The sequence below is a fragment of the Drosophila bipectinata genome, chromosome 2L, assembly GCF_030179905.1.
Source record: "Drosophila bipectinata strain 14024-0381.07 chromosome 2L, DbipHiC1v2, whole genome shotgun sequence".
Classification (NCBI taxonomy): Eukaryota; Metazoa; Arthropoda; class Insecta; order Diptera; family Drosophilidae; genus Drosophila; species Drosophila bipectinata.
This window is the reverse complement of record NC_091736.1, coordinates 5,182,831-5,208,479: the sequence shown is the minus strand read 5'-3', so window position 1 is coordinate 5,208,479 and position 25,649 is coordinate 5,182,831. Positions and strand designations below refer to the sequence as shown.

At 41.2% G+C, this 25,649-nt stretch overlaps 5 protein-coding genes across 6 annotated transcripts; 3 read left to right on the top strand and 2 right to left on the bottom strand.

The window, feature by feature from the left end:
• The first annotated feature begins 13,949 nt into the window (after positions 1 to 13,949).
• On the top strand, positions 13,950 to 18,383 carry LOC108123940 (nucleolar and coiled-body phosphoprotein 1). Of its 2 annotated transcripts, XM_070277145.1 has the most exons (4): positions 13,959 to 14,009; positions 14,070 to 14,176; positions 14,231 to 14,310; positions 15,774 to 18,383. In XM_070277145.1, the coding sequence occupies exons 2-4, from the start codon at positions 14,085 to 14,087 to the stop codon at positions 18,263 to 18,265; spliced, it is 2,664 nt and encodes an 887-aa protein (XP_070133246.1). In that variant the 5' UTR covers positions 13,959 to 14,009; positions 14,070 to 14,084; the 3' UTR covers positions 18,266 to 18,383. The 2 variants fall into 2 exon arrangements, with proteins under 2 accessions (XP_017094838.3, XP_070133246.1); XM_017239349.3 differs by having other exon boundaries at positions 13,950 to 14,176.
• On the bottom strand, positions 14,303 to 15,577 carry Elba1 (Early boundary activity 1). Its single transcript, XM_043211445.2, has one exon. It carries the CDS (start codon positions 15,514 to 15,516, stop codon positions 14,449 to 14,451), a length of 1,068 nt encoding a protein of 355 aa, XP_043067380.2. The 5' UTR covers positions 15,517 to 15,577; the 3' UTR covers positions 14,303 to 14,448.
• A 135-nt stretch (positions 18,384 to 18,518) lies between the features above and the next one.
• On the top strand, positions 18,519 to 20,031 carry Elba3 (Early boundary activity 3). Its single transcript, XM_017239402.3, has one exon. The coding sequence runs from the start codon at positions 18,789 to 18,791 to the stop codon at positions 19,920 to 19,922; it is 1,134 nt and encodes a 377-aa protein (XP_017094891.2). The 5' UTR covers positions 18,519 to 18,788; the 3' UTR covers positions 19,923 to 20,031.
• A 116-nt stretch (positions 20,032 to 20,147) lies between these two features.
• LOC138925913 (uncharacterized) lies at positions 20,148 to 21,652 on the top strand. The gene is made up of 2 exons (XM_070277568.1): positions 20,148 to 20,244; positions 20,305 to 21,652. The coding sequence occupies exon 2, from the start codon at positions 20,329 to 20,331 to the stop codon at positions 21,436 to 21,438; it is 1,110 nt and encodes a 369-aa protein (XP_070133669.1). The 5' UTR covers positions 20,148 to 20,244; positions 20,305 to 20,328; the 3' UTR covers positions 21,439 to 21,652.
• Positions 21,634 to 23,494, bottom strand: LOC108123952 (deubiquitinase otu). The gene is made up of 2 exons (XM_017239391.3): positions 23,417 to 23,494; positions 21,634 to 23,353 (listed from the first exon to the last, which is right to left on the bottom strand). The coding sequence occupies exon 2, from the start codon at positions 23,351 to 23,353 to the stop codon at positions 21,737 to 21,739; it is 1,617 nt and encodes a 538-aa protein (XP_017094880.3). The 5' UTR covers positions 23,417 to 23,494; the 3' UTR covers positions 21,634 to 21,736.
• Positions 23,495 to 25,649: the final 2,155 nt, after the last annotated feature.

Below are 25,649 nucleotides of genomic sequence, written 5' to 3'. Positions count from 1 at the left end.
CTTCCTTAGAAGTCTCAAAGCTCAAAAACAAAAAATATATATACAAAATAAAAAATAAGACCAGCAACCTACGTCATTGGCATGCTAAATGCCAGTTTCGTTTATTCATACGCCCCGTTGGCCGGCCTCAACTTCGACCTCGCGTTGACCGGCTACTCACATAAAAATGCTCATTACGAGCGCGCCAAATTTTTATTGTTGCATACATTTTCGGGCGCACTTCAATTGCCTTTGGGCCTGGCCCAAACTTATTTATGTTGTACACATATTTGCCAGCAATTTGTGCTGGGCGTACTTGTGTACAATATATAGTAAGCCAACTGCCGGCCCGACTTTGTCTGCCAAAATGATGTTCGACTCGGGGCGGAAGGCCAATAACCGCATTATTCATACTCCTTCTGCTGGCTGATTGTTGTACTTTGAATATTTGATTAAGATTTTTTATTGCCCAGCCGTTTGCTTTCGATTGGATCCATTTCACTGATAAAGAAAAAATGATAGACACTAGAAAATGAAAATGCTTTTAGTTTTAAAGGCTTTTATTTAATCTTAAAAAACATCGTTGATATTTCATACAATTGAATTATCAGTGACAAAGGAAGTAAACCCTTTTCAGAGAACAATTGCCCACATAACCCGGAAAAAAGTTGTTGCCCCTGACCTGAATTCAATATTGCCTTTCACCTTTACGGAGCAGAGCGCATTACCCTTCCATGCTGAGTTAATAATTGAGTTGATTTCGCCCATTTGCTTTTCACTTTTTTTTTTTTTTTGTATTTTGGACAGCTCATGTCGGTGCTGTGCCAATGGCAGAAATTTCAATCGAGCATATTTTCAATTATTTCCCCAGCCAATTTCACTTTTCGGGGCCAAAAGGGTTTTCCTCTGTCTTCTTCTGTTTGCCGAAAGTATTGTCCCTTCGGCAAAGTGGCCAACACAGACGGGGTTTTGTTTAGTCTGAGGTAAATATAATTTTCTTGGCAAATATTGTTAGGGAATGAACTTTTTTTAGACAAAGCCAAAAATAAACTGGAGAAGAGGACACTCGAAAAAAATGCTCAGAGATGGAATACATATTCTAAAAAAAAAGTAATATAATTTAACCTGACTTAAGCCAGATAATCCAAACCATATAATTAATTCTAATCCTAGGATCAACCACACGTAAATCCCAAAAGAAAATATTTTCTGTGGAGTGCAGAACTCACTGAATTAGGTTTTGTGCAGATTTTATGCATAGCTGAAATTTGTATGCCCCTATGTTGGATGTGCGGCTTGCACATTAATTGAGCCACTTGGGGCATGGCATAATCAGCACACGCATAATGAGCACAATTAAAGGACAAACATAATTACAGGCGAGTCCTGCCCACACAGGACCAACAAAAGAGCAAAGCGGCTGGAGGAAAACCTGCTTGGTTCCCGAGAAAGGGGCAAACAAAGCAAACGGACCCGTGGGCAGAAACAAACGAAAAGAAAGCGAATCCTGTGCAAACTGTGCAAATGAAATTAACAAATTCTGCTAGCGCATGCACAAAAGTCTAGAGTCCTGGCGGCCAGGATCCAGAAGCTAAAAGCTAGGAGTCGGGAGAACCTTTCTTATTTACGTATGAAAGTCACACAAAGCGATTTCGGCTTGGCGCTCGATTACACACCAGATTGGGGCTGCTGTCGGGTTGGGTTCCGCATTCGGGGGCCCGTGTGTATGCGGTCCGGAGGTCCAGAACAGAGGCTGTTAAGTGCGGTGATAAATGAGTTAAGGTAATGCGTTACATGCGATGATACTCCCGGGATACTCCGGCACGCGCGTCTCTAATGAAATCATTTAAATACAACCCGCACACCCACTCTCACATAATCACAACCCACTCGGCCGCCTCCAACCGACTTCCTTTCCTCGTGCCGGGAAATGGAAGTGGGGGATTGAGGATTTGTAGCTACCACAAAAACGTGCCAAAACTTTCGGTCAGGGATGGAGGGGTTAAAATTGTGACATTTGAGGTTGAAACCAAAGGCATTTCCCCACTTAAAATGTCTTGTTATCTCGAGTGCATAAGTTAGACCAGAGAACAGTTGTCAGGACATTGCGCCGACAATAGTCTTAATTAATATTCTACCAAACTCAGAGTATTAAAGTGACCCAGAGGAAAATTTGCACAAAGTGATATTAACAACAGTTCTATTAGGATTATTTAAATATCTTTAATATATTGGTCAAAAGTCAGTTGAGAAACAATTTAGTTGCAAAACACCTAACCACAATAAACTTATTTTCGCAGTAATAAGTTTGCCACAAGAATCTTCCTGCAACTTGTATTCTGCAACATTTAAATTTAACCGCATCCATCATATAGTTGGCTATCCATCCTTTCAGTTCCTTTTAGGGCCCAGGCCACACACAAAGGATAGGGAGATGAGGCTAGATAAATTTGAACTATTTTAGTGCAGACGCAGCTGCGTTAAGGATACCCATCCAACCCATCCTTATCCGCAGCGCCCTACCCGTCGCGTCGGTTGACTTCGATATATCAAGGCAAATGTCAAGCAGAGTGTTACTTTGTTTAACACCCAGCATCCGGCATCCACATGCATACGCAAACACTTGTATATCAAAGCAGAGATGGCATTTCATTTTTTATAGCCAGCAGCACTTACGCACCAACGCGCAAAAGGGATGCTGTTCCAACACTCGCTTTTGGCCATTACTGCAGTTGATGGTTTTCCAAACTCGGGGTCGCTCATAAAACAAAAAAGCAGAAAGTCGGAAAGCGAAAGAGTAGTGGTGAACTACGCAATATGCTAACCAGGCCCAGATGGAGAGGTACTGCGAAAGGGTCTCCTTCCATAAATAATAAACTGGCTGTCTTTTATGGAGAGCCGAATGCGACAGCTGCTGTTAATTTGCCGTGTCATTTGCAACACTTTTATGATTCAATTCCACCGACAGTGTCTCATCACATAAAAAGCCAAACGCTTGCATACACAATCCGTCTGTTTCTGAAGAGGGCGTGCCAATTAAGCCGAGGCGACATAAAGTTTAAACTCTCCTAAACCCAGGCCCAGACCTCAGTCGACCGAGAAAAGCAAATATTTGCACACCGGAAAAAATGGAACAAAGTGGTAGAACAAAAAGAAAGCTAGAACCGGAAAGGATATCTCTTCAGCGAATAGATTGTAAGAATACCTCGTAATAACCGATTTTTGGGAAATTTTGTTGACAAGGTACTTTTTAAGCTTTTTAAGCAGATTTTAGGTACTCCGCTTGTGAATCGGATAAGAATTGGGAAAAATATAGCCATCACTGTGGGCCATATAGAGGAAAACCACATTTTTAAGGGATACCATCAGGAAATATGGACAATAAATCAAAAAAATATTTTGTCTCAGGATTTTGATGCAGAATGGTGGAGAATTGACCCAGAAACTGTTTAAGATATTCCGCTTGTGAATCGGAAAAGAATTGGGGCAGATATAGCTATCCCTGTTTGCCATATAGGGAAAACCCACATTTTCAAGGGATCACATCACGAAAATGGACCAAAAATCTTAAAAATATTTTGTCTCAGGGTTTTGATGCAGAATGGTGGAGAATCGATCTAGAAATCGTTTAAGGTACTCCGTTTGTGAATCGGATAAGAATTGGGGCAGATATAGCTATCCCTGTGGGCCATATAGGGGAAAACACTATTTTCAAGGGGTCTCATCAGAAAAAATGGACAAAAAATCTAAAAAATATTTTGTCTCAGGATTTTGATGCAGAATGGTGGAGAATCGATCCAGAAATCGTTTAAGGTACTCCGCTTGAGAATCGGATGAGAATTGGGGAAGATATAGCCATCACTGTAGGCCATATAGTTTTATTGATCTCTCCGAAAATTAGCAAAACTTACTCAATCTTAAAATTTTTTCTCTGCAAGCACATCACCAACTAACAATGTCATCGTATATACCTTTATTACCTCTTATCTGTAGGTATTGAAAGAGAACACAGAAGAACCGCAGAAAAGTTTCGGGACGGAAGGCGGAAAAATGTTTGAGCAGAAGATAAACGCGCCCCTGGCTGGCAAGCAACTGCAGGCTAAGCTTCCGTTTCCGCTGCATTTTTGCATTTTAGGATTTGACCAAGCCCACGCCACAGCACAAAGCCCCAGCACCAGCATCGCATTGGTTTGCAATGCAAATGTTATCAAGTGGTCTTTAAAGGGGATTGCATAAATTTTAGTGCCATTGAATTATGCGTTGTAGTACCCGAATTATTCAGCGGGATTTAATTTTAATCAATCCCCCGACATTTATTTATTTCCATTAATCATGGTTAAGCTGGCGCCACTAATTGATATATCATAGCTGTCATCGTTGTAACCTTTAATTACACGCAACCTGCCAAATTGAAAAATGAGCGAAAAACGCCAGATTACATGCCGTTTTACAAGGGCAGTGACATTTATCCGAAAGGGGTAATTGGAAGTGCAGGTGATGCTGGTGTGTCTATCTCATCATTAAATTATTTTACAAGCATGCAACATGTTTTGTCCATTTCATGGCTCAAATAAATAAATTAAATGCATATGGTTCTTTTGTTACAAAGAGCTTACAGCCGGAAGCTGTTCAATTGTTTATTGGGTCAAAGGGAATCCAAGAAATTCAATCCAAGAAACTAAAATACTAACCAGAAAACTTTTGTTTTCTTAAACCTTACATACACCACAATGTGCATTTATTTTATTTATTCCACCTTACAACCAACTGAAAACAAAAGTCAGTACGGAATAAAGAGTCATTTTGGTTGTGGCCTTTTAATAAAACTATTAATTTATTCAAGCATTTGAAACTAGTTTTTTTTTGTGATGGTAATCCTTGCACAGAGTAAATTAGGGCTGTGGAAAATATTGAAAAAATGTGAACCCAAACGAGTTTATCCTTTGTACAAGGAAACAGGGCGTATGAGTGATATGTTCTGTGGAGAGAAAAAACTAAAGTGAGTTGTGCTCCTCGTTGATTGAGTTGAATAAATTATGGTTGCATGTTGGTTTCAGGCTCGTGTTGAGTGCCAACACTCTAAAAAAGCCGCACTGGTAATCAAGTAAACGAGATGAATACGGAGAAAAGTTTACCTTTTTGACATTTTAATAAGCTGTCAGCTGCCATTAAACTGAAATAAGGGGCCATTAAAACAGGAGACATTAAAACTAACAAAAGATTTTAAGCCACTTTGTGGACAGCCACTATTGCCTAGGCCCTAGGGTCCATCCAAGGTGGCCAGACTGCCTGCCATCTTGAAAATATTGGCCTTATTTATATGTCAACTTGGATATGCATCAAGTTCGACCATTGAGAGCTACAAAAGAGAGGGTCGTTTTTAATTAAATCTTTGTTTTACTTCTTCGGATTCTCTTTTGTTTCAACATCAGATTTCTTCATTCATTTTCGAGTATTTGCTGACACATCGCTTGCCTGCAATAAAGTTCAGCGAAAAATCGATCGATATGCATATGCAAATTACACAGAAGCCGTCTTCAGTCCTCAGAGGTCCCAACTCTGTGCGCTGGCATTGAAATACTCATTTAAAATATGAAACTCGGATTTGCCGGCATGCATTAAACATTGATACCGTGGAGGCTTTGCAGTCTGAAGATGGTTCCAGCTTAATCAACTTTACGCACTCGCATAATACGGCAAGAAGTTTAATTAAAAGCTTAATTAATGAGCAAAGGGAGTGACTGGAACGAAACGGAGTCTCCAGGACATGGCATGTGGCCTGTCATCCCGACAACGGTCCTGCTGCCACGCACATGCTAGCAATTAAAATTAAAATTTTATGCTAAACTAAGTAGCAACTCAAGGCAGCAGCCACACGAGCCGGTGTCGTGCATAGGGAGGTATACTCCCTATAGGGGGCAAAGGGTTTTTGGCAGCTAATACTGCCTGCCGCCAGTTTAACGGAGCGTATGCATAATAATTCGGATTTCATGCCACAGGTCGCTAAAGTAATTAATATTAATTAGCCATTTGCATGCAAATATTGTGTTGCAGTCGACCAAGATTAGGCGCTAAATATTCGGTTTTCAAATTTCCAAATGGTAACATAACATTTGCGGACACAAATTTTAATCCAAGGTTTATTTTTCCACAAAAAAAGTATAGATTAGAAAAAAATCAATAGCGAATGCAATAACAATTTTCCATGCAATGGGCATACTTGAAATCCCTTTGGGAAATGTCCTTACAACATCAACTTGATTACGAGAAACTTTGGAAAAAAATTCAAGGCCTTGCACTACTTGAACATCTTTGTGTTCATTTGCTTGCACTCTGAGTTAGCTGTGGAACTGAGTCGGATCAGTTCCTGTATCTGTTTCACCTCACTAAAGAGAATGTCTGTTTGCCCATTTCAGTTTGACCAAAGTTTTTTCCGGCACAAACACAAAACTAATTTTGCTGCTTGCTTGTCGCGCAAATCTCCCATCTCCGACGGAATCGAGCTTGAACTTTCAATTCAGACACTGAATTTCAGGCCCAACCAGAGCATAGCGTATACGCCGTGTTGTTCCAGCGCAACGGGAACTTTTTACTTGAGTTTTTTCACCATCTCGTCGGACTGCCACAAATGCTTGTAGTGGGACATGTTTTCCGTGTTCTCAGCCCGGCTCTTTTCCATTTCGATGCTGACACGTCGTTGATGCCGCATTTCCCCCATCATCCTCCTTTGGTTTTTTTCGGTATTTGTTATTTGTACGTTACTGTTGTTCTCCGTGCACTTGGATCTGTTTTTGTCTGTCACTTGATGTTTTTGCTACGTATTTTTGTCTATTTCCTGTCGCTGGATGTATGTTATTTCAAACCTAATAGATTATTTGGCGCTTGGCTGGGAAAATAGGTTTGGTGTTTTTGTCCAAAAGACCTTGAATTATGTTGTTCCGCCTGTCAAAAGTAAATAACAGTGGGGCTTAGATCTTGAAAGAGTTTCAAAAACTGGGTATTTTGGTTCTTTAGCCTGAATGCAATGGAATTCATTGAATGGGTAGTAAAAGTGTATGCAAGGACACTTTCATCTTAATGTTTGCTAATAGAAAGTTTGCTAATTTCAGCCAATAAAAAACAATCGCCCACCTTTTATGGATAATGAACTCCTTATCCCACTGTATCGCATACTGATGTCTTTCTTAGACACAAATGTCTTCGTAGTTTTTGCTTGGCAAAATGGATTCGCACAACCTTCCTGCTGCACATCTGGGCCATGTCGTTGTGGAATTTGTGCTTATGCGAAGCGATTTCCCCGTCGAAGTTTAGCCAAGCATGCCGGCAGGCAGGGCAGGACTAGATTTAGTGTTGGCAGGACCACGCCCCACCGCTCCCGTGTGCAGCCGCCCAAATTAATGGCTAATGAAGCGCAAGGAGCGCAGGTGATTGCAGCCGAATGCCATAAAAGTCAAGTATCCGGGCGGAGTTTAACCGAAAAAGCTTCCTGAGCTCGAGTGCACGGCTCATTTGCTGTACAAACACTTGCATCCTTCCGCTGTAAAACGCAGGAGAGCTCTTGGGCGAGTTCATTGCCAAAAAAAAGGAGAATTTCTAACAAATAAAAATCACATAAATTTCCTGCCCGCCATCAGCAGTAGCTAGAATTGCAAATGCTGCGCACTGCAATGATTTGTATAGATGCAATATACTCTGTGTAAACATTTTTTTGCTCACTCCCGACATGGTAAATTTCTTTTGATTTTTACGGTCACGACTTGGCATTTATTTCCAGACCCGACAGCAGCTCGTTTTTGTCCACTTTCGTTAAATCGGATATCGATCAAGTTGAACTTGAAGTGCAAAGTTTGCACAGCAGGCATTTGACATTCGACACTTGAGTAAGCTGACGAAGAAAGGGCCCAGTGATTCGTGACCTAGTCAAATGCAAATATATCTAAGGTCTTTATAAAGGTGAAATCAATCAACGTGCAATGCCCTGACAATGGAAAAAGGATAACTAAAAGTATAAGTCCAACTGAACTCAATTGCTTAGAAAAGTCGTTCCTCAAAAATTCTTTTAAATGCTTTCTCAGTTATTGGCCATTAGAGTTTGCTTTCTTAAATTTCTTAAACGAGTTCTTAATGACCAAATAAATTACTTTCACTTTAAACGCCGCTCATAAAAACTGTGACATTTGAAATGGACGTAATTTATTTGCTTGCAATCATTTATCAATGTTATCTGCTCATTTTTACCCTCCTTTGGCCCCTCTGGTATTTTCCCGTTTAATTTCATTTACAAATCAAACGTCAAATCATTTCACATATCACTGCATTCCGTCAGGCTCGAATGTTGTCATTTTCCCCCTCCGGGGATGAACTTCTTGGGGCTTTCCGCCTTCCATCGATATTCAAATATGTCAGGTCGCCCCTTATTGATTACATTGCCAAACAATTTGGAGACACATTTGGACTTATTGTAGCGCCCATTATGCGCTTCATTTAACAACGCCTGCCTTTGGGTACGGAAAGTGTTTAAATGCTGCTTCCGTCTTGTTTTTCCTTTTTCTCATCCCCAGTACCGTTTGTCCTTCCTCTATCTGATTTTCAGATGTCCTTATTTTATGTCCCATTTGAAATATTTGCCTACATACACGTATTTTAGGTTTTTTATTGATTTCCATTTATGTGCGTATTTCTAAAAATTGGTTTCTGATGTATTTTTTATGATCATATATTTCTCGTAGGACATCTTGTCTCAGATACCTCATAAAAATTTTCATTTGACACGATACAATGGGATACATTTAAAAATTCCAAGACAGGATTTAAACATTTGAATATTTTATCTGAAAAGATTTTATGGCCAAACTATAACCTCTTCAATGGGCCAAAGTTTTACTCACTCTTAAACTTCTCTCCTAAATCGTCCCACAGTGCTCGTTAGTCCCCTGCTTTTAAGTGTTTTGCCTTTTCAGAGAAATTAAATGCATTAATAATGCATGAAAGCATATAAAAAATATTGATAAAGTCGCGCTCAATTTTAGCAGCCTGTGCCTGGGAGGCATTTCCCACAGCTACCAGCCCTGGTGGTCTTAGCACTTCAAATGCCAGCAATCGCACGTGGCATATGCGGCGTATGCGTAATTTTCGCATAATCATGCGGTGTCCCAGGCTATTGAACACACTCACACGCACCCGGCTATAAACCTGTCAGGACGGCATTAAAAGTAAGTCTCTAAATGTTATTTACACACACAGTAACACACAGACAATCAGCGTGGAAAGGAAGGAAACAAAAGGAGATGCAATGGAAGGAGCATCAAGGAATTCTACAGTGAGCCAAATTCTTTTTAAATATTTCTTCTCCGCTTACAGGGACTTTACGTTCTATCCACTATAATAGTGTCCTTTTTCGAAGTGTATGTGCAAGGTATAGTTTTGTTTTTGTGCCACCTTCAGAAGATCATAAAAATTAAAATGATTGCCCAAACTTTGTTCGTTGCACGTGTAAAAGTTTTGTCATTATGTTGAGTAGCGCTGTCGTTAATGGGTTTCCATGTGTGGGCGAATCAGTTCCTCTAACCACCCTACCAATTCAATCCCAACCTCTTTTCCATGCCCGTCCTTCAGTTTACAGCTGTAAGCAAACAGTCGACTGTCGTTTGTCGATGGCTCAAAGCAATTGTATTGCCGTAAATCAAAGGTCCACAAAGTATTTCCAACTATTTTTTATTGTTACTATCTGCGGCTAAAAGCGTAGTTAACTTAATGAACACGTTCCATTTGTAGACAAAGTCAAGCAGCAAATGAACTTTGCGCTCAAACAATGCAGCTGCAATAAAGCGATTGTTTGTCATATAAGACAAAGTCATGCAAGACAATATCATCAAGGAATATTTCCGAGTGTGAGTTTAACAGCCGCTGTGTCCTTTTATCCTTTCTCTGTTGGCTACAGCGTAAGTTGAGTGAAAAGAAGCGCTGAAGAATCAGCTGTTGTTTGTTTTGCTCTGTTATTGGCCACGCGGCGTATGAGTGATTTTATTTAACAGAGAACTGTTAGGACCTCAAGTTACTTATCTTTTTTAGATATTTTTTTAATGCCATAAACTTCATCATAAAAACAAGAAAACTAATTCCATGACTGGAGCCTGCATATAACTTTAAGTCAAATTATGTGGCACTTCCGTACCAGCATCTTTATATTGTTAAATAACAATTTGAAACAATTCCCCTTGGCTTTCGAATTAAATGTAGCATACCCCAGCAGCCACCATTTCTCATTTCCTGTTGTCCTAGAGAACCCAGGAATTTCTATTATAATCGAAACTTTTTATCGGCGCACTGCGCACTTGGCGAAACGTTTGCATTTAGCACGCGCTAGAAATTACTTTTGTCCTGGCGGGAAAATGTCCTGCGGCTACTTGACGCATTAGCGAACTAGGGAGGCGATACATTCGTTGCCATAACATCATAAAATTCCATAATTGAAACCAGCACCAGCATCCTCGAGGGGAATGGGAGGCAGTCTTACCCCGTCCAAGGCGATTAGTTTGTCCTTTGCTGAATATAGCTGATCAGATTTGGGCGGGCAACAGCTTACCTGCCCACTAATTACCCTAATTATTATTACAATTAGCTGACTAACTTTGTACTTTTGTGCGAAGCACTATGAAGCATTTCCTACTTTATTATTCGGAACTTAACTCGAAACTTTTCTGCAATTTGTATGGTTTATGCGAGATGGATGGGAATATATGATAAATCGAAATTTAAAAAGTAGGTTTACATTGAAGCTTTTTTATACGTTATTATAAAATTCTTAATATGTCTAATTTTATTTTAGGAAAGGAAATCAACTTATACCTCAGCTTTCACCGCATAAACCTTAAACCATCCATCACCTTTGTTTTAAGATGAGAATGCCAAAGGAAAACTTTTAATGAGCCTTGAAACGGAAAAGTATATAATGATTTTATAGTTCGTAGCTTTGCTTTGCTTTTGGGGCTCACAGTTAACGCCACATGTCCTGGAGAACTGCAGCCAATAATTCACTTAGCAGCCACAGAAAGTCGGTTTTGAAGTGAAAAGTTAACTGCTGGCATGAAAGTCGTCATTTTGAAAGACTCTTTGACGCCGCCCGCTGTGGCCGCTCTACAAAAATGGGAACACCAAAATAACACGATGCCTGACTGATGGGAAGCGGGTATGTCCTGGTCCCGTAGAGTAAACACAATTCAATTAACTCGGCGTTGGTTGTGGGGCAATGTTTGGATGGTCGCTCGGTTTTGGCCATTGTTGTGCAAAGGCTCAGGCACAGACGAAGCTAAAATAACTGAAAACGACAAGCCGATGATGGCATATAGCCAAGAGCACAACGAGATGAACAAGAAGGTGTGGCAGTTGCCAAAAAAAAGAAAAAAACTTAATTTTTAATATCATCTCTATATTTTTCGACAATCTTTAATAATAAACTCTACCCTGTATTTTTATAAAACACTCTAACTTTTTCTGGTTAAATATTTCTCAGTGTAGATGCTGCAGTGCATGCAACAAGCCACAAAAGCGTCCCGACTACAGCAAAGCACTTGCATTATTAAAATTTTCATTTGGCGGCCTCTCTCGAAAATAAAGAACCTACTAATTGACCTTTTTTCGGGGGAAACACGAAAACTTAATCTGCTGCTGGGACGAATAGTGCCCAGCAAATTCAATTTTGGCTGCTTCAAGTTTATAATTTTGGGCCTAAACAGAATTTAATTTATGAAAAACTTAATATAAAGAGATTCTTACTATTGTTCAACTATTGTATGCTTAATGAGCTAAATGTTGAAAAACTTTGACTTAACCGAGCACGACAAGCGTTCGTTCATTCATCATCCGCAAGAAATTTAAGCAAAGCAGCAGCTGAAGTGTAAATGTCATTGTCAGCTTGGCTCGAGGGGAGCATGATGGCTGGGGAAAGTATATCCTATGGTCCTTGCACATACCCTTTCTCTTAAGGAGTTATATGGAAATAAAAGTGGGAAATATTAACAAAATTAGGTTCAAATTTTCATAAAAGAAAGAGCTACTTACCAAAAGAGTTTAAAGAAATGTTTTTAACACTCTAAATGCAGGGTATACAACCTCCTTCAACTGAAATTTCCTACGCAGTAGTTACTTGTGTTTCTTATGGCTTCTTTTATTGTACGACACAGCAGTTGGGCAGGAGTCATCGCCGTAGTCAAAGTACGACATCCAAAGGATACGCTGCGTGGTTGTGGCAAGGAGCTGGAGACGCACGACTGCCGTTGACACTTTGCCGCCGGAGGTTGGGAAAATCTGCGAAAAGCTCAGAAAAAAGAGGTCCTTCCGAAAGGGTAAACGGCGGCGGCGGCGGCGCCAAGGCTGCGGGATCGTTGGAGTGTGACTTTGATTTTTGGCCAAGCTACGGAGATGGGAATGTCGGGTTGTGGAACGACTTACCTCTGAAATAATGACTCCATTTTCCGCCGCATACATTTCCAGCAATGTCACGCCTGGCCGCGGAGGCTTTGTTTTCATTTTTCCCCGGTCTTTGTTTTGCTTTTCCACGGCTCCGTCGACCAGTCACTTCTTTAAAGTTGAATCCGCTAAAAGCGAAATCCATTGAAACTTTTCCTTTCGTTCTTTTTGCTTAAATGTCCCCTGCCGGGTCTAAAAATAGCGTTAGAAGAGAATTCCTTAAAAATTTAATACAATTTTTTTGTTCTGAGGCCTTTCTAAGAGGGTGTTTTATTTTTAAGGGCAATTTGCCGAGCGGGTAGTTTTGTGGGCTGGCCGGGCCAATATTTTATATAATGTTTCAATTTGCCATCACATAGACACAGATACCGTTGTAGGGGCGTTTGTGTGCGTATGATTGATATCAATTTTGCTTTGATGAACGCTCCAAGGAATTGCTACCGAGTTTATTTATTATACTTTTGGGTAGCCCATCCCATTCCCCATTCCATTGGCTCGTTCAAATGTTTGGGAATCACATTTTTATACAATTTCCCCGCCACAAATTCGAAAAGCAGAGTTTTCCTGGGTCCCCCTGCCTTTGTGGTTTTCGGTTTAAATGGAGAGGCAGCCTAAAACTTTTCTCCTATTTACTGAAACTATATACTATACTGGGTATACTGGGAAATGTTTACATCTAAGCACACACATTCGTACATAAATGCTTACATATATTCAAATCAGTCTGCCTTTTGCCTAACGCATTTGCATATCAAAATGTTTTACACCAGAAAGAAAACAGAATAAAATATTTACAAACATACTAGACGCAAAAAAAGATATGAGAACAGGGTCCAGATGAAAACATTGACACGATTTGGTCAAAGCGACAACCGAAAATTGATTATTCCATTTATATTCCGACACGAATTTCTTTGCTGTAGGAATTACTCATCAATTTCAATGTGACTGCATGTGTGAAAAATGACCCTTGAATATTGAGAACTTCTATGTTGTATCGACTAGTTGATAGAGCAAATAAATAATGCATTGTGCCTGAGAAGCAAGACTGGCATAAAGGCATATAAAATTCAGCCCCAATTCTTTACAATCGAATGCAGATTTATTTCTTTTGCACCCAGGCACCTAGAAAAATGGCTTAAGGCTAGCTAAATAAATTCTAGAACTGAGTAAAAGGTGCGTTTAAACTTAAAAGTATTGGACGACTCTCCGAATGCAGCGGTGTCCAAATAAGTGGCCACATGTAAAGAAATTTCATTTAATAAACGAAGGTTTTTGCCCACCAGTACATTTTGTGAATCTTTGGTGGCTTCTCCTCCTCCAGGTGATTCATATTCAGGATTAAAAAACTTTAATTCCTGATCCTCAGTTTTTTTCCCATATTTTTACAATTTTGGAAAAAGAAAAGGGGAGCTTTAAAAGTGTTGACACACTAGAAACGGAGTAATATTCATAAAATCGTTATCGATTTTAAATGTTGCCCTTTTCTATACTAAATCACTTTCATCACTAAACTTTTTGAATAACTTGTCAAATATGTAAAAAATTTCTATAAATGGACTGTAATTAATAATTAAGATCAGAATATTATATTTTATTATATAATTTATCCAAATTCTCAGTTATTTTACACCAAAATGAATACACCAAAAGAAAATAATTTCAATGAATGTCTGGACAAGCTTCAACTGAAGAGGAACCTTTCCAAGAATTTCCAGGAATTAAAAAGGTAAAAATAAACATTTTGAAAATGTAATAATATTTAAAATTATTACCAAAAAAGGAGTCAAATTGGAATTCATCCCCACGCAAGTCGAAGTGAAGCTTCTCTGGCCTGTGTGTCAAAATCATCGTGGATTGTTGGTAAGTAAATGTTTATTTTTGAATATTTTTGTCGGTAAGTTTGCGAAATGGTTTATACGCTGCACTGGCAACTGGGTGGCTGGGCCGAATCTTATTTTAGTAGGAAATGAAATTCACGTAGTCGAGGGATCCTGCAACCTATTTGGATTTGCTTTTGCTTCGCTGCAGTCGAGAGCGGAGCATCTTGTTCTCGTCCGCGCACTTGGTGGTGATGGCAGTGCGGACCTCCCGTGGTGTCATGTCCATGCGGTTGGTCATCAGATAAACCAGATCGGCCACCTTGAGCGGGTCCAACTGCTGCTTGCTGGGACGGGCACAGTCCTTAAAGGCAGGCGAGGGCTTCCCAGAGAGGGTATGATGAGCCAAGGTGTCCCGATCGAAGATCTCGCATAGTAGCTTTCGGGTAATCGAGGGTCCAGTCATATCCCAGTTTATGGCACTGAGACTGGCACGGGATACTTTTGTTCCATTCGGTCCAATCATTACCATGGGAGAGTCTAGGTCTTTATCAAACTCGAAGCCAGGACGCGGACGTTTTGTGTTCGGAGTGGAGGTCACTGGCTTTTTGGCGCGCTTCCGCTTATTACCCGACTCTTCAGGTTCTGGCACATAATCTTCGTCGTCGTCATCGATCCCTAGATCCTCGTCATTGGTTTTGGGAGTGGATGTATTGTGCTCGTCGGCACCATCACGGAACATCTCAAAGTGTGCCGATCTCTGGTCTTGCTCCTGCTCCTGCTCTTGATCCTGTTCCTGTTCGGTTTCCTGTTCGTCCTCCAGGTCCTGCTCCATTTCCTGAACCTTTTCGATTTCTATGGTGAGCAGATCTAGCGCCTTGCGTTTACTGCGCTCCCACTGCATTAGAAGCTTCAGACGCGCCTCATTTAATGCCTGAATGGTGTTCCGCATCAGTTCGGACCTTTCCGCTTCCAATACAAAGTCGTTGTAGTCTAAGTAAAGTTCCTCTTCCCCAAAGCTCATTGATTTTTGAGTTTTAAGAAGTTTTTCAGCGGCCAGAGTCAGAGTTTCCAGAGTGCTCAGCTTGCCGTTGTCGCACATTTCGATCTGCCGCATGGCGCGATCGGCAAAATCACTTGCTTCCTGACTACGCCTCATTTTTGTGTCATCGCTCTCCTCCTCCGTAAGGGAATCATCGGTACGTAGACGAGCTATGATGTCCTCCACTTGCTTTTGAGCCTCCGACATTTGAACCGTTTCGGGATCATAGGGAAGTAGGGTCAGAGCGAATTCCAAACGTTGTCGGCGGTTAACCTAAAAATGGGACATGTATGATTATTATTTGTTCATGCAGTTTATTTTTCTTGCTGCACTTACCATTGTTCTGCTTGAAGTCTAATTGTAAACTGATTCTAATGTTAAAATTCGCAGTCTTATATACTCGACTCACCAGGTCAATTAGCAAAAATTATACTAATCCTTTTTATTACCCTTACCTCTTGCAGATGGCGCAAAAGTCTGGGATTTCGCGCGCCTACCTGCGGGGGGATTTCCGTGCAGCTGTCGGTCCATTTCGAGGCGCATTTTCGGTTTCCGGGAACATAAACTGGTTGCTGTATCGGACTCAACTCAAACAGCTTATAGCCAAGAAATGGGCACCCAAACGAAAATGGACAATTCTCAGTCGATGGATACTTCCACTCAGTCGATGTTAAAACTGAGAGATCAAAGCCCAAAATCTCCCGACGTAATGGCCACACAAACTTCGAATCAAAACCTTCCTGAGTGTTCGTGCCAGAGGCCCAAAAGTCAAGTCAAAAATGATGCATCCACACAGTCTGTCGTATCAAAACAGGCCAAGAAAAATGTATCCACACAATCTGTAAAAAATTTGAAGAATGCCCAGACACAATCACATCAAAATCATACAGCGTCTTCACAAAATTCTAAAACGGAAAAAAATGGCGTGAAACCCACAAAGGAAAAAGGCACATCGCGGAAATGCTTCTGGAAGCATCCAATAATTGTTGTAAACAGGGATAGTTCTAGCAAAGTTCTGCAATCAGAAAGTACGAGAAATGGACGAGGGAAGTCTGCGATAAAAATCAAAACGCGAGACAATCAGACACAATATGAAATACCTTCTAATGGGGCTAGAAGTGAAAGAAATAGTTCACTTTCGTCCTTTCTACCAGAAATAATCGATAGGGTTGATCAATTAGAATCCCAATTAAGGAGGCAGGAAAGATCCCTAAGAACCCTGGAGGGGTCAGTAAGATCATGGAAAGTCCAGGAGAGTAAGCCCGCAGATTGTAGGATTTTATTTCAATCGAACCCCAATGATTTTCAGACGCCCCCAAAAAAATCTATCGAGGAAAAATCCACTCAAAGTACAGAAAGATGTTTGACGGCCCAGGAAATCACTGCCGCGCAGAAGAAGCCGCTAACTTCTGATCAATCAACTCAGAAGAACGATAATGCTAGTTCCGATGATAAGACTTTATCTCAAGAGTTTCTAGAAATATTTATGTTGCCCAAAACCAAGTCACCAAAGACTACCTTAAAGAATAGAAGTGCTTCTGAAACTGATACCCAAAGACCCACATCCACACGGTTTTCACAGGACATGGAAATTTTATTAAAACATTTTGATAAAGCTTTCGAAAATAATAGTGAAGAATGCATTTCTACCAATACCAAGATGCCAGAAGATGACAAATGCCATCGGCCCATATCTTCCCGTTCCATTAGCCCGTCGGGAAACAGTTCAAAGGAAAAAGAACTCGAGAATCTGATAGAAAAATTTGGTCAATTGGTTTCGAAGCTGAAAAATGATTCCATTGCCACGCAAACAAAAGATTCGTCTTCATCGATCAAACGCAGTTCCTCTAGGCCCTCTTGTTCGCGAAATGATTTGCCAAAACGAGACTATAAGCCATTTATCCAGCAACTTGCGCAGCTCTTTGCCAAGTCTCAGGCACCAGAATCGAAGCCGACTCCAACATCAGTTGAACCCAAGAGTGGTTCCTTGGATCGTTTCATGGCGGAGCTAACAAGATTTTTTTCAAAACAGTCTGAACAGGAATCCAAGCCATCCACAATAAAAGAACAAAATCCTAAAATGGTAACGATCATTTCAAAAGAAGAAACTCTGGCACCAAACTCCAAATTAAAGTCAATTTCGACCCAATCGCAAGTTAAAAATCCTGATTTAGATTCCAAGGATGAAAAAAATAGGCCTTGTGCTAATGAAAGTAAATCTACGTTCAGCGAAGTAAATGGATCCAATGTATCAATACGGGCCATACCACAATGGGAGCCTGATGCGAGTCGCTGTCAGTGTGGAGATGGAAAAGGAGCCATAGGCGATAGTTTAATTGAAAATTTAATGTTCATAATTGGGGGACGATCTCTTAAGGATGTTGTGCTGACCATAGTCCGGCAAGAGGGAAATATATATCATATGTCGGTCAGGGAAATGGATACTGGCCTTATAATAGGCTGTCTATTGGCCAATGGCATCGCAATAAGAGAGGCTATCGCTCTGGGACTATTCGAGGACATTAAGACATTCTGCGAGCTGGACAAGCTCAAAACACGTGATCCGCAGGAATGCCCTGTGGGGGCTAATGTTCTCTTGGGAAATCCTCGAGAACGGGGAGGCGAAGCTCAACTGAACAAAAAAGGCATGTGCAAGGATGGACAGGCGTTTGCCACTCGAGTACTGGGACTTCCAGCAGAACAGGCTGCTCGATTCTTCTCCCTAACCAATGCTCTCAGACTAGCAAAGAATCCGTCTGAACAAAGCATCCGGGAGACCGACAAACCAGAGGTCCAATTTGGCAAGGGAGCAGTCACTGGTAGCATGTTGGCTATAAATAACGTGGATACAGCTCTTGTGAGCTCAGGGTCGGAGTCTAACTGGCGGCAATTGGGTGCATCATCAAGTCTATTATTTCCCTTAGTTTCTGACCAAGAGGATGAGAAACAAAACTAGAAAGGGTATACTTAAAGAATCATCTTTTCCATTTGCTCATCAACATTTTTACACTTTTTGTAACGATTTAATTCTGCATTTTCATTTCTAAAAATAAAATCAAAAGTATCCAAATTTATCTGATCAGCTTGATTTTTTCTCTGAAAGATTTTTTTGAAAAGTCTTATGTAGCAGGTAAGATTAATAGTTGCAACGGTTGCACGTTGCTAATTCGGTTTTATTGCGAATCGCCCTGCATCTGGCATATTGGGATAATCCGCGCAATCAGCGAGTACCATTGGCAGGTCAATTAGAAATCAGTTTAGCTAAACCCATTTTAAGCCTTCAGCCCTTGGCATCTGCTAGGTGTCATAAAGTAAGCAGGTAGAACCACTTCTGCTCACACTTTAGTCCTTTAAAAGGACGGTAAATCGGAGAGCTGTCATCAGTTTTTCAAAAACAGCGAAACAAGCAACATTGTGTCTTACAACAAGTGAAAAATAAAACTTTGTACATTCTCAAAACAACAATATAATCATCCATCATGAGCAACATTAGCAACGATAGTGGTCTGGATGACTCCGCCAACTGTGGCGCCGTGGCCAACTCGCATCCATTGGCTGCCACTCGATTGTCCTGGTTCCTAGCCGAGGTTGATGACGGTGCTATGAGTAATGGAAAACCGAATGGCCATCCCCGACTCTGCGTCCTCCATTCCATGGAACTGCTGGAGACGGATGTATCCGAGAAGTACATGACCCGCTTTGTGGAATTCCGGGTTAACGGAATGGTGCTCGAGGCCAAGTTGATTCTGGCCGCCGACGAGAGGCGCCTAGTGGATGCAGCCTTGTTGTCCATGAGCAAGGAGCAGCGGGAGGATTCCAATTCCAAGCAACTTCTGGTGCAATACACGGAAAATGAGGAGACTGGAGAACGCCTGGTCCACAAACTCGTCTCACCGAGCAACGTTAGGTGGCTCAGTGCCAAGCCGGAGCTGGCCAACACTCCCCTGGTCAGCTTAAGTCCGGGTTGCGTAGCCCACGTCCTTTATGCCTACGACAACCGGGATTATATGGAAAAGGTCTTACTGCACATGAAAACACGCTGCTTCGACGATGCCTTCGATGAGAATTTGGATTCGGAAGCCACTATGACCGATGACACGTGGATGCTGGTCCAATACAGTCCCGATCCTGAGACTGTGGTCTACCAGGTGGTGCAGTATAGCCAAACGGTTTGGCGACAGGAGAATCTCTTCAAGGACGTCATCGCCTACATCCAACTGCCAGGCAACGATCTGGTTCTTCAGGCCGTGGTCATTAGCTATGGCCTGCAAAAGGAAGTCCAGCAAGCCAAATTGGAACACTTACGAAACCTGGGCATGGAGATGCAGTTTCCACTGCCCGGAGAACTATCGAAGCAGCTGGAGCAGGGCAGCGGCACGGCGGCTCTTTTCTCCCGGACCAGCTTGTACCAGAAGGCGGAGCAACGGGATGCCACCGGAGAACACAAAGAACTTCGCCGGAGCTTGGAACAGATGAGCGAGAAGGCACAGGTCGAGGCTCAGATGATCATTGATGCTTTTGACATGGTGGACAACATTAACAAGAATCTCCAATACCGATTATCGGGAGACGGCCGCTTGGCAGAAACTACGTCTGCAGATGAACTGCAATAATTTAACATTATTTTTTTATTTTTAAGCGTAAAATTAAATTTAGGGTTTAAGCCAGTTACTAACTAGCTACTGCTGTAAAATTAATCAAGTTAAAATTTAATAAGGTAAAAAGTCTTAATTTGTACGGACATATTTAAAAAATAAATAATAAAATAAGTAATATAACATATTTTAATAATATTAAAATAAATTAAAAATTTCCTAAAAGTAACCTAAAAGTTTTCATTCAAATACTGGTGTATCGATATCGTTATCGTAAAGCTGTCTAATTGTTACCCAGCACTGGCGGTGACTTTTAACAATCAGCGCAACCAAGCAACTTGTCAGTACGTAGTGCTTCTAAAAAAAAAAAATAATAAAAATCTTTTCTTCCAACATAAAGCGACGAAAAAGAGACGACTGCAGTATGGACAATAAGATTAATATAATTGTTAAGGAGGAGCCGAACTCCCAAGATCAAGATCAAGATGTCATTTTCGTCGGTGAGAACGTGCCGCCGAATCAGCAATTGGGCACGCGCGTGAAGGAGGAAGCAGAGACCGATGTTAAACCGGTCCCGATTTTGGCTGCTGACGGACTGCGATCGGAAATAGTGGCGTTTTACCAGGGGGAACTTGATAAGAAGGACTTTGCCCTCAACATGGCGCACTTCGAGAAGGGCCAGCTTGCCAACGAACGCGACGAACTTTTAAAGCAACTTCAGCGCGAGATGTCCAAGTCTGAGGCCCTTATGATTGATGCGGAGAACAATCAAAAATCATACGACGCTGTCGTCAAAAGGATTGAATCCGAAAACCAACTTATGTTAGAGGATCTGTCGAATCAGAGGGACCTTTTTCATATGCGTATGCATGAGCTTGAGGAATCGCTCGAAAAAAAGGAATCGGACTTGGAAAAGATCTTGGAAGAGCAAACGTGCTCCATTTGTCTTTCTCCCTGGGAAGCCCAGGGGTCTCATCGCCTGATGTCGCTGGCCTGTGGCCATCTTTTTGGGGATAGCTGCATCCGCAGCCACATGGCACGCAACCCCTTCTGCCCGTATTGCAAGCACCCAATCCAGCCGTCGGCCTTGCGTTACATCTTTGGCTGCCGCATCCAGCCGCGTACTCAGGATGTTACAACTGGAGGATGTCAGATGTTGGTTCAAACTACTCCAAATCAACCTTCATTGCACTTTTCAGCACCACAATACCAAGTGGCTATAGGACCTTCGACTTCAGCTCCACCGCCTACGCCTCGTACGATCATAGTTGCAGGGCCGAATCGTGCGGTCCCTTCCGATCCCACTGCTCCAGCTTCGTCTCGGCCGATTCTTGCACCGTTTTCTCGACCGGTCTTAGCTCCTCCTCCTCCGACATTGCCTCCGGCCTTAGCTCCACTGACATTAGCTCCGCCCGTAGCTCGTCCGACTGGCTCAACTTCTTCGGCTCAACCATCAACACGAAATGGTCGCGTAGTGCAACGTGAAATGGCCCGTCCTTCTCAACCTTTTCCCCCTCAGGCGAATCCGAAATAGACCGGAATATTTTCAAATAATTTAATTAATAATAATACATTTTTAAAATCATAACCACTTTGTAAAAGGTATGAATAACCTTTAGTCTACCTAAAAAAAAACAATCTGATGTAATACCCATGTTCAACTTCATTATGAAAATCCGTTTTTTATAATGTATTTTAAAGAAAATTTAATAATAGAAATAAAGAAAAAAATACAGATTGAAAAAAAACTTTGTTCTTGTTTTGTAAATAATATTAGGTATGCATCGTTGACGGCATTATTTTAAGGAATTCCAAGTTGTAAAATCATGCAGTTAATTATTTTCGGTGAAAAAAGTTGGGTTAGCCGGCACGTCGTTATGCGATGGAGTGGCCACATTATTTGGATACGGAACTAGTACAGTTTGTGGACCTACGCCTGTAGATGGATAAAAGGCGTATGGCACTGGCGGCCTTATAACATAGTGGCCAGGAAAAGGCGGATGGAAAACTGGCCCCGGTACCATCGGCTGGTTGTTATGATTGATCCCGGAATGCATATGATTTGGAGTTGGTCCTGGATAGCAGCCAGTGGGAGGCATATGAACTGGGACCATCTGATGAGTTGGCGTGTTTGGTTGGGGTACGAATACATTTTCCTGGATTGGCGGCAGCTGATGTGAAGGCGCATCAATCTCACTGATCTGCAGTGATTCTGCAGGGGCGATCGGATCGGTGGATGGTTCCGGAGCATTTATTACACTCCGTTGAATAATTCGGCTCATTGGATTAACGATCGGTGTGCGTTGCGGAGTATTTTCCCGTCGCACTTGGCTACGGACCAGGTTTTGTGGGCGTGGCCACGGCTTAAACTGACCTGGAGGAAGTGGATGGAGGGTTTCATAGGGCACTGTCAACGTTCTACCCAAACTTTCAACAAAGACCACGCACAAGGTTTTGTCTCGGTTGATGGCCTGTATGTGGCAGATGCTCATCTCTCCCAGTTCATCAGTGTCCAAATCAACATGGCACTTGGCACCCACTTTGAAATTGTAGTCTCCGGTGTAGACGTTCAGGTATTTCAACTCTCGGGAAAACTTTAGCTCCACATTTCGATAAATAAAGGGATCCATTGATTTGGCTATCGAATATGAAAACGGAAGTCGATTGTTTTTAAGAATGAGGCGCACACAAGACAGATTATCCTCATGCAGGCTGTTCAAATTCTCCCAGTAGCGATAATGGAACGTGCACCTACGGTAGTCGGCCAAGAGACAGACGGTGTTCTCCGGGCGATCGAGTTTAAAGCTGCGTCCATTGGAGCACAGCATACGGATTACACCCTCGATATTATCAATCTCAATTTTGATTCCATTCTCAAAGGTCTGGGGATACAGCATCATTTCAACGGCCAGGTTGACATCCGGTAGGCAAAAGAGCATCTTGTAGAGTAGCTTGTAGGCAATGGCCTGACAAACTGCGGCTGCGCTGACCTCGGTCATGGAGATGACAGAGTCAAAATTACCCTGCCCGTCCGAGAAGATCCAGAATTTTTCGGTGTAATTCTTGTGGAAGACAATAACTTTGCCCAATTCAAAGGGTGTGTACCACGCAACATTGCGCTTATATAAATGGCATAGGGCACGCAGCTCCAACATTGTTCCCTTTTTTTGAGCATTTTGTAAATGCGACAAATATTCATCAAAGTCCCCTTGGATCAAGGGCTCAAAGAATCGCCTTTTGCGGAACATAAAGCGTACACACTCCATCCGGATTTCATAGTGGAGCATCTGGGTGTCATATAGCTGTTCCGCAACAACGCGAAACAAGTTGCTGCTGTCCTTCACCGTGTGCTTTCGAAAAAGCAAGTAGTTTTCCAAGAATTTGTCGATCGGATGCATTTGATCACGACTCCCAAGACGTACGCGCCGATCCATAAATTCTGACATCATCTAGTTAATATATTTGTCACTAAAGATACTTTTGTTAAATACTAAGATGATAAATATTCAAACCTTTTCTTTTAAATGCGCCAGACGAATTTCTCTTTTTAAACTTAACCAACCATGTGCCAATTCACGTGTTTTCTTCTTCTCGCCTTTATAGCCTTGCCAGAAGGTTTAAAACAGTGCTGCATAAAGCGATTTACAAGCTTATCGTATTTTCTGAACTTTTTAAAATATATACATATGTATATACTACAAAATTATACCATAAATAAAGAAAATGATTAAAAATTAATGGTTTTAATTATGCTCTTAAATTTCTTTAAATAAATGTTTCATCAAGTCCATATTTTCCGAAATTGTGATAAAATTAATAAATTAATAAAATTAATAATTAAAAAATAAGCTAGACATTGAAGGCAGAAGGCAGAAATAATCGAGTAAATTATTTTAACATAATTCGATTTCTGCACGTGTCGCCATCAATTTTGGCCAAAATGTTTACCATGTGAGAGACCGGGAGGAATATTAGCTAAACGCTTTTCAATTATTTAGCCATCATAGTATCATTCATGAGATTAATTCCACCCATCCAACCACTTCATCATCATCAGCGGGGGCAGGAATAAAAATAAAACATGATAATGAAGTGAAGGAAAATAGACAGGCAGAAGATTTAAGCATTTCTTCCGCTGCCCATCGGGATATTGACTTGCTGATTATTTTTATTTGCCCTGCCGACGCTTCAATAGAGACATAAAACTATGCCAACACACGAGTATAAACATTTATCCACGATTAAGTGTGCTGTTTGTTTTTATGTTTGGTTTAGCGCTTCCGCCGCCGCTGCCAGCCTCCCAGGCAGCCAGAAATTCCTCACCCCTTGTAGACACTGCGTATACGCATTAAATGGCCCAGAATGAGATACCAAAATAAAAACGACAGGAAAATTGGCATCGGAGGGGACGCAAACACTTGGCCAGATTAAAGTGCGCCAAAAGTGTGCATTTCATTTTCATTGGGGACCCGTCAGGCTCGAATTCAATAAAAACCCTGCCCATAAATCAATGAAAAACTAATCGAAAAATCAAAAGAAAAACTCTGGGGGTTTTTTTTTGTATAGATTCAAATTAAATTGGCTGCCCAACAAAAACCCATATGATATGACCAGCTATTAAGCAAAACATAAACTGGCCCAAAAAAAGTAGCGCTGTTCTATTTGAAATTCATTTAAAATGCAAATCAATTAAATTAAAAGCGCAACTTTATTTCCTTGCTTGCCATTTCAAAATTTCAATTTATGCAAATGTTGCAGCAAATCGTGGCAACCAGTCCAAGCCGCAAGCTTAAATGCTCATTAGTGCCTTCTGTACGAAAAAAAGGACCCTCGAGTGAGCTAGGATTTGGGGAAGAAGCGCAGTGGAGCGTATTTTTGTGTCGCCTGCATTGCTTTTACAATTTCGAATTTACAGCTTGAATACGAAATTTGTACATCCCCCGAAAGTCATCGGCAGACCTCCACACTCAACGCAAAGCACTTGAAATCTAGGGGCTTTAACTTACCGAATTGCATACAATTAATTTGGACTTACGATAAAATCCAAAGCCATGCTTATTTATTTAAATAAAACAAAGATTTCTGCAGCTGCATTGTTATGCATTGTTGCGTAAGTTGATTCCCTTTTAATGATGAGGTCTAAAGGCAAAAATAATTTGTTTGTGACAGCCTTTGATCCTTAGGTTTATTCCATTGTTATTGCATAAAAGTATATCAGACAGAAATGCTTTATCAGTTTGACTTTTTGCTTTTTTTCTTTGAATTGATTTCGAATTGATTTTTGCTCCACATATTCAGTGATGCTTTGGATAAGGTTGCCGAATAAACTTTAACTAATTAAAAAGTTGCCTTTCGAGAAGAATAAAAACTTAGTTCAGAAACCGCAGGAGATGAACTTTTGTTCCAACCTCCAAGTTTAATTTACCTTCCAAGTTTTTGACTAACTATGTGATGACAATTTGGCTTATTGCGGCTGCATAAAGTCACTGTCACATGTAGCACAGCGGGGAGGTATTCGAGGTATTTTCGAGCTTGTTGCTCTAATCCTTAAAGCGTTCGGCAGCCAGCTTAGGATATACATACATACATAGCTCTTGGCGTTATGCTAAAGCATTGTCAGCACACAAACTGTGGCCACACGATAAAACGAAGACTAAACAAGCAGCCAGGAACCACAACGCACACAAGCTATGTTACTAGCGGTTTTAAGTTGCCCTCCCGGCAATTGCAGGAAAAAATGAAATA

What these genes read in the sequence shown, in the direction of transcription:
- Elba3 (XM_017239402.3), top strand. Translation starts at nt 18,789, where the DNA reads ATGAGCAACATTAGCAACGATAGTGGTCTGGATGACTCCGCCAACTGT.
- LOC108123952 (XM_017239391.3), bottom strand. Translation starts at nt 23,353, where the DNA reads ATGATGTCAGAATTTATGGATCGGCGCGTACGTCTTGGGAGTCGTGAT.
- LOC138925913 (XM_070277568.1), top strand. Translation starts at nt 20,329, where the DNA reads ATGGACAATAAGATTAATATAATTGTTAAGGAGGAGCCGAACTCCCAA.
- Elba1 (XM_043211445.2), bottom strand. Translation starts at nt 15,516, where the DNA reads ATGTCGGAGGCTCAAAAGCAAGTGGAGGACATCATAGCTCGTCTACGT.
- LOC108123940 (XM_017239349.3), top strand. Translation starts at nt 14,085, where the DNA reads ATGAATACACCAAAAGAAAATAATTTCAATGAATGTCTGGACAAGCTT. An exon ending in AATTTCCAGGAATTAAAAAG is followed by an intron (nt 14,177 to 14,230) that starts GTAAAAATAAAC and finishes TTACCAAAAAAG; the next exon opens with GAGTCAAATTGGAATTCATC. An exon ending in AAAATCATCGTGGATTGTTG is followed by an intron (nt 14,311 to 15,773) that starts GTAAGTAAATGT and finishes TACCTCTTGCAG; the next exon opens with ATGGCGCAAAAGTCTGGGAT.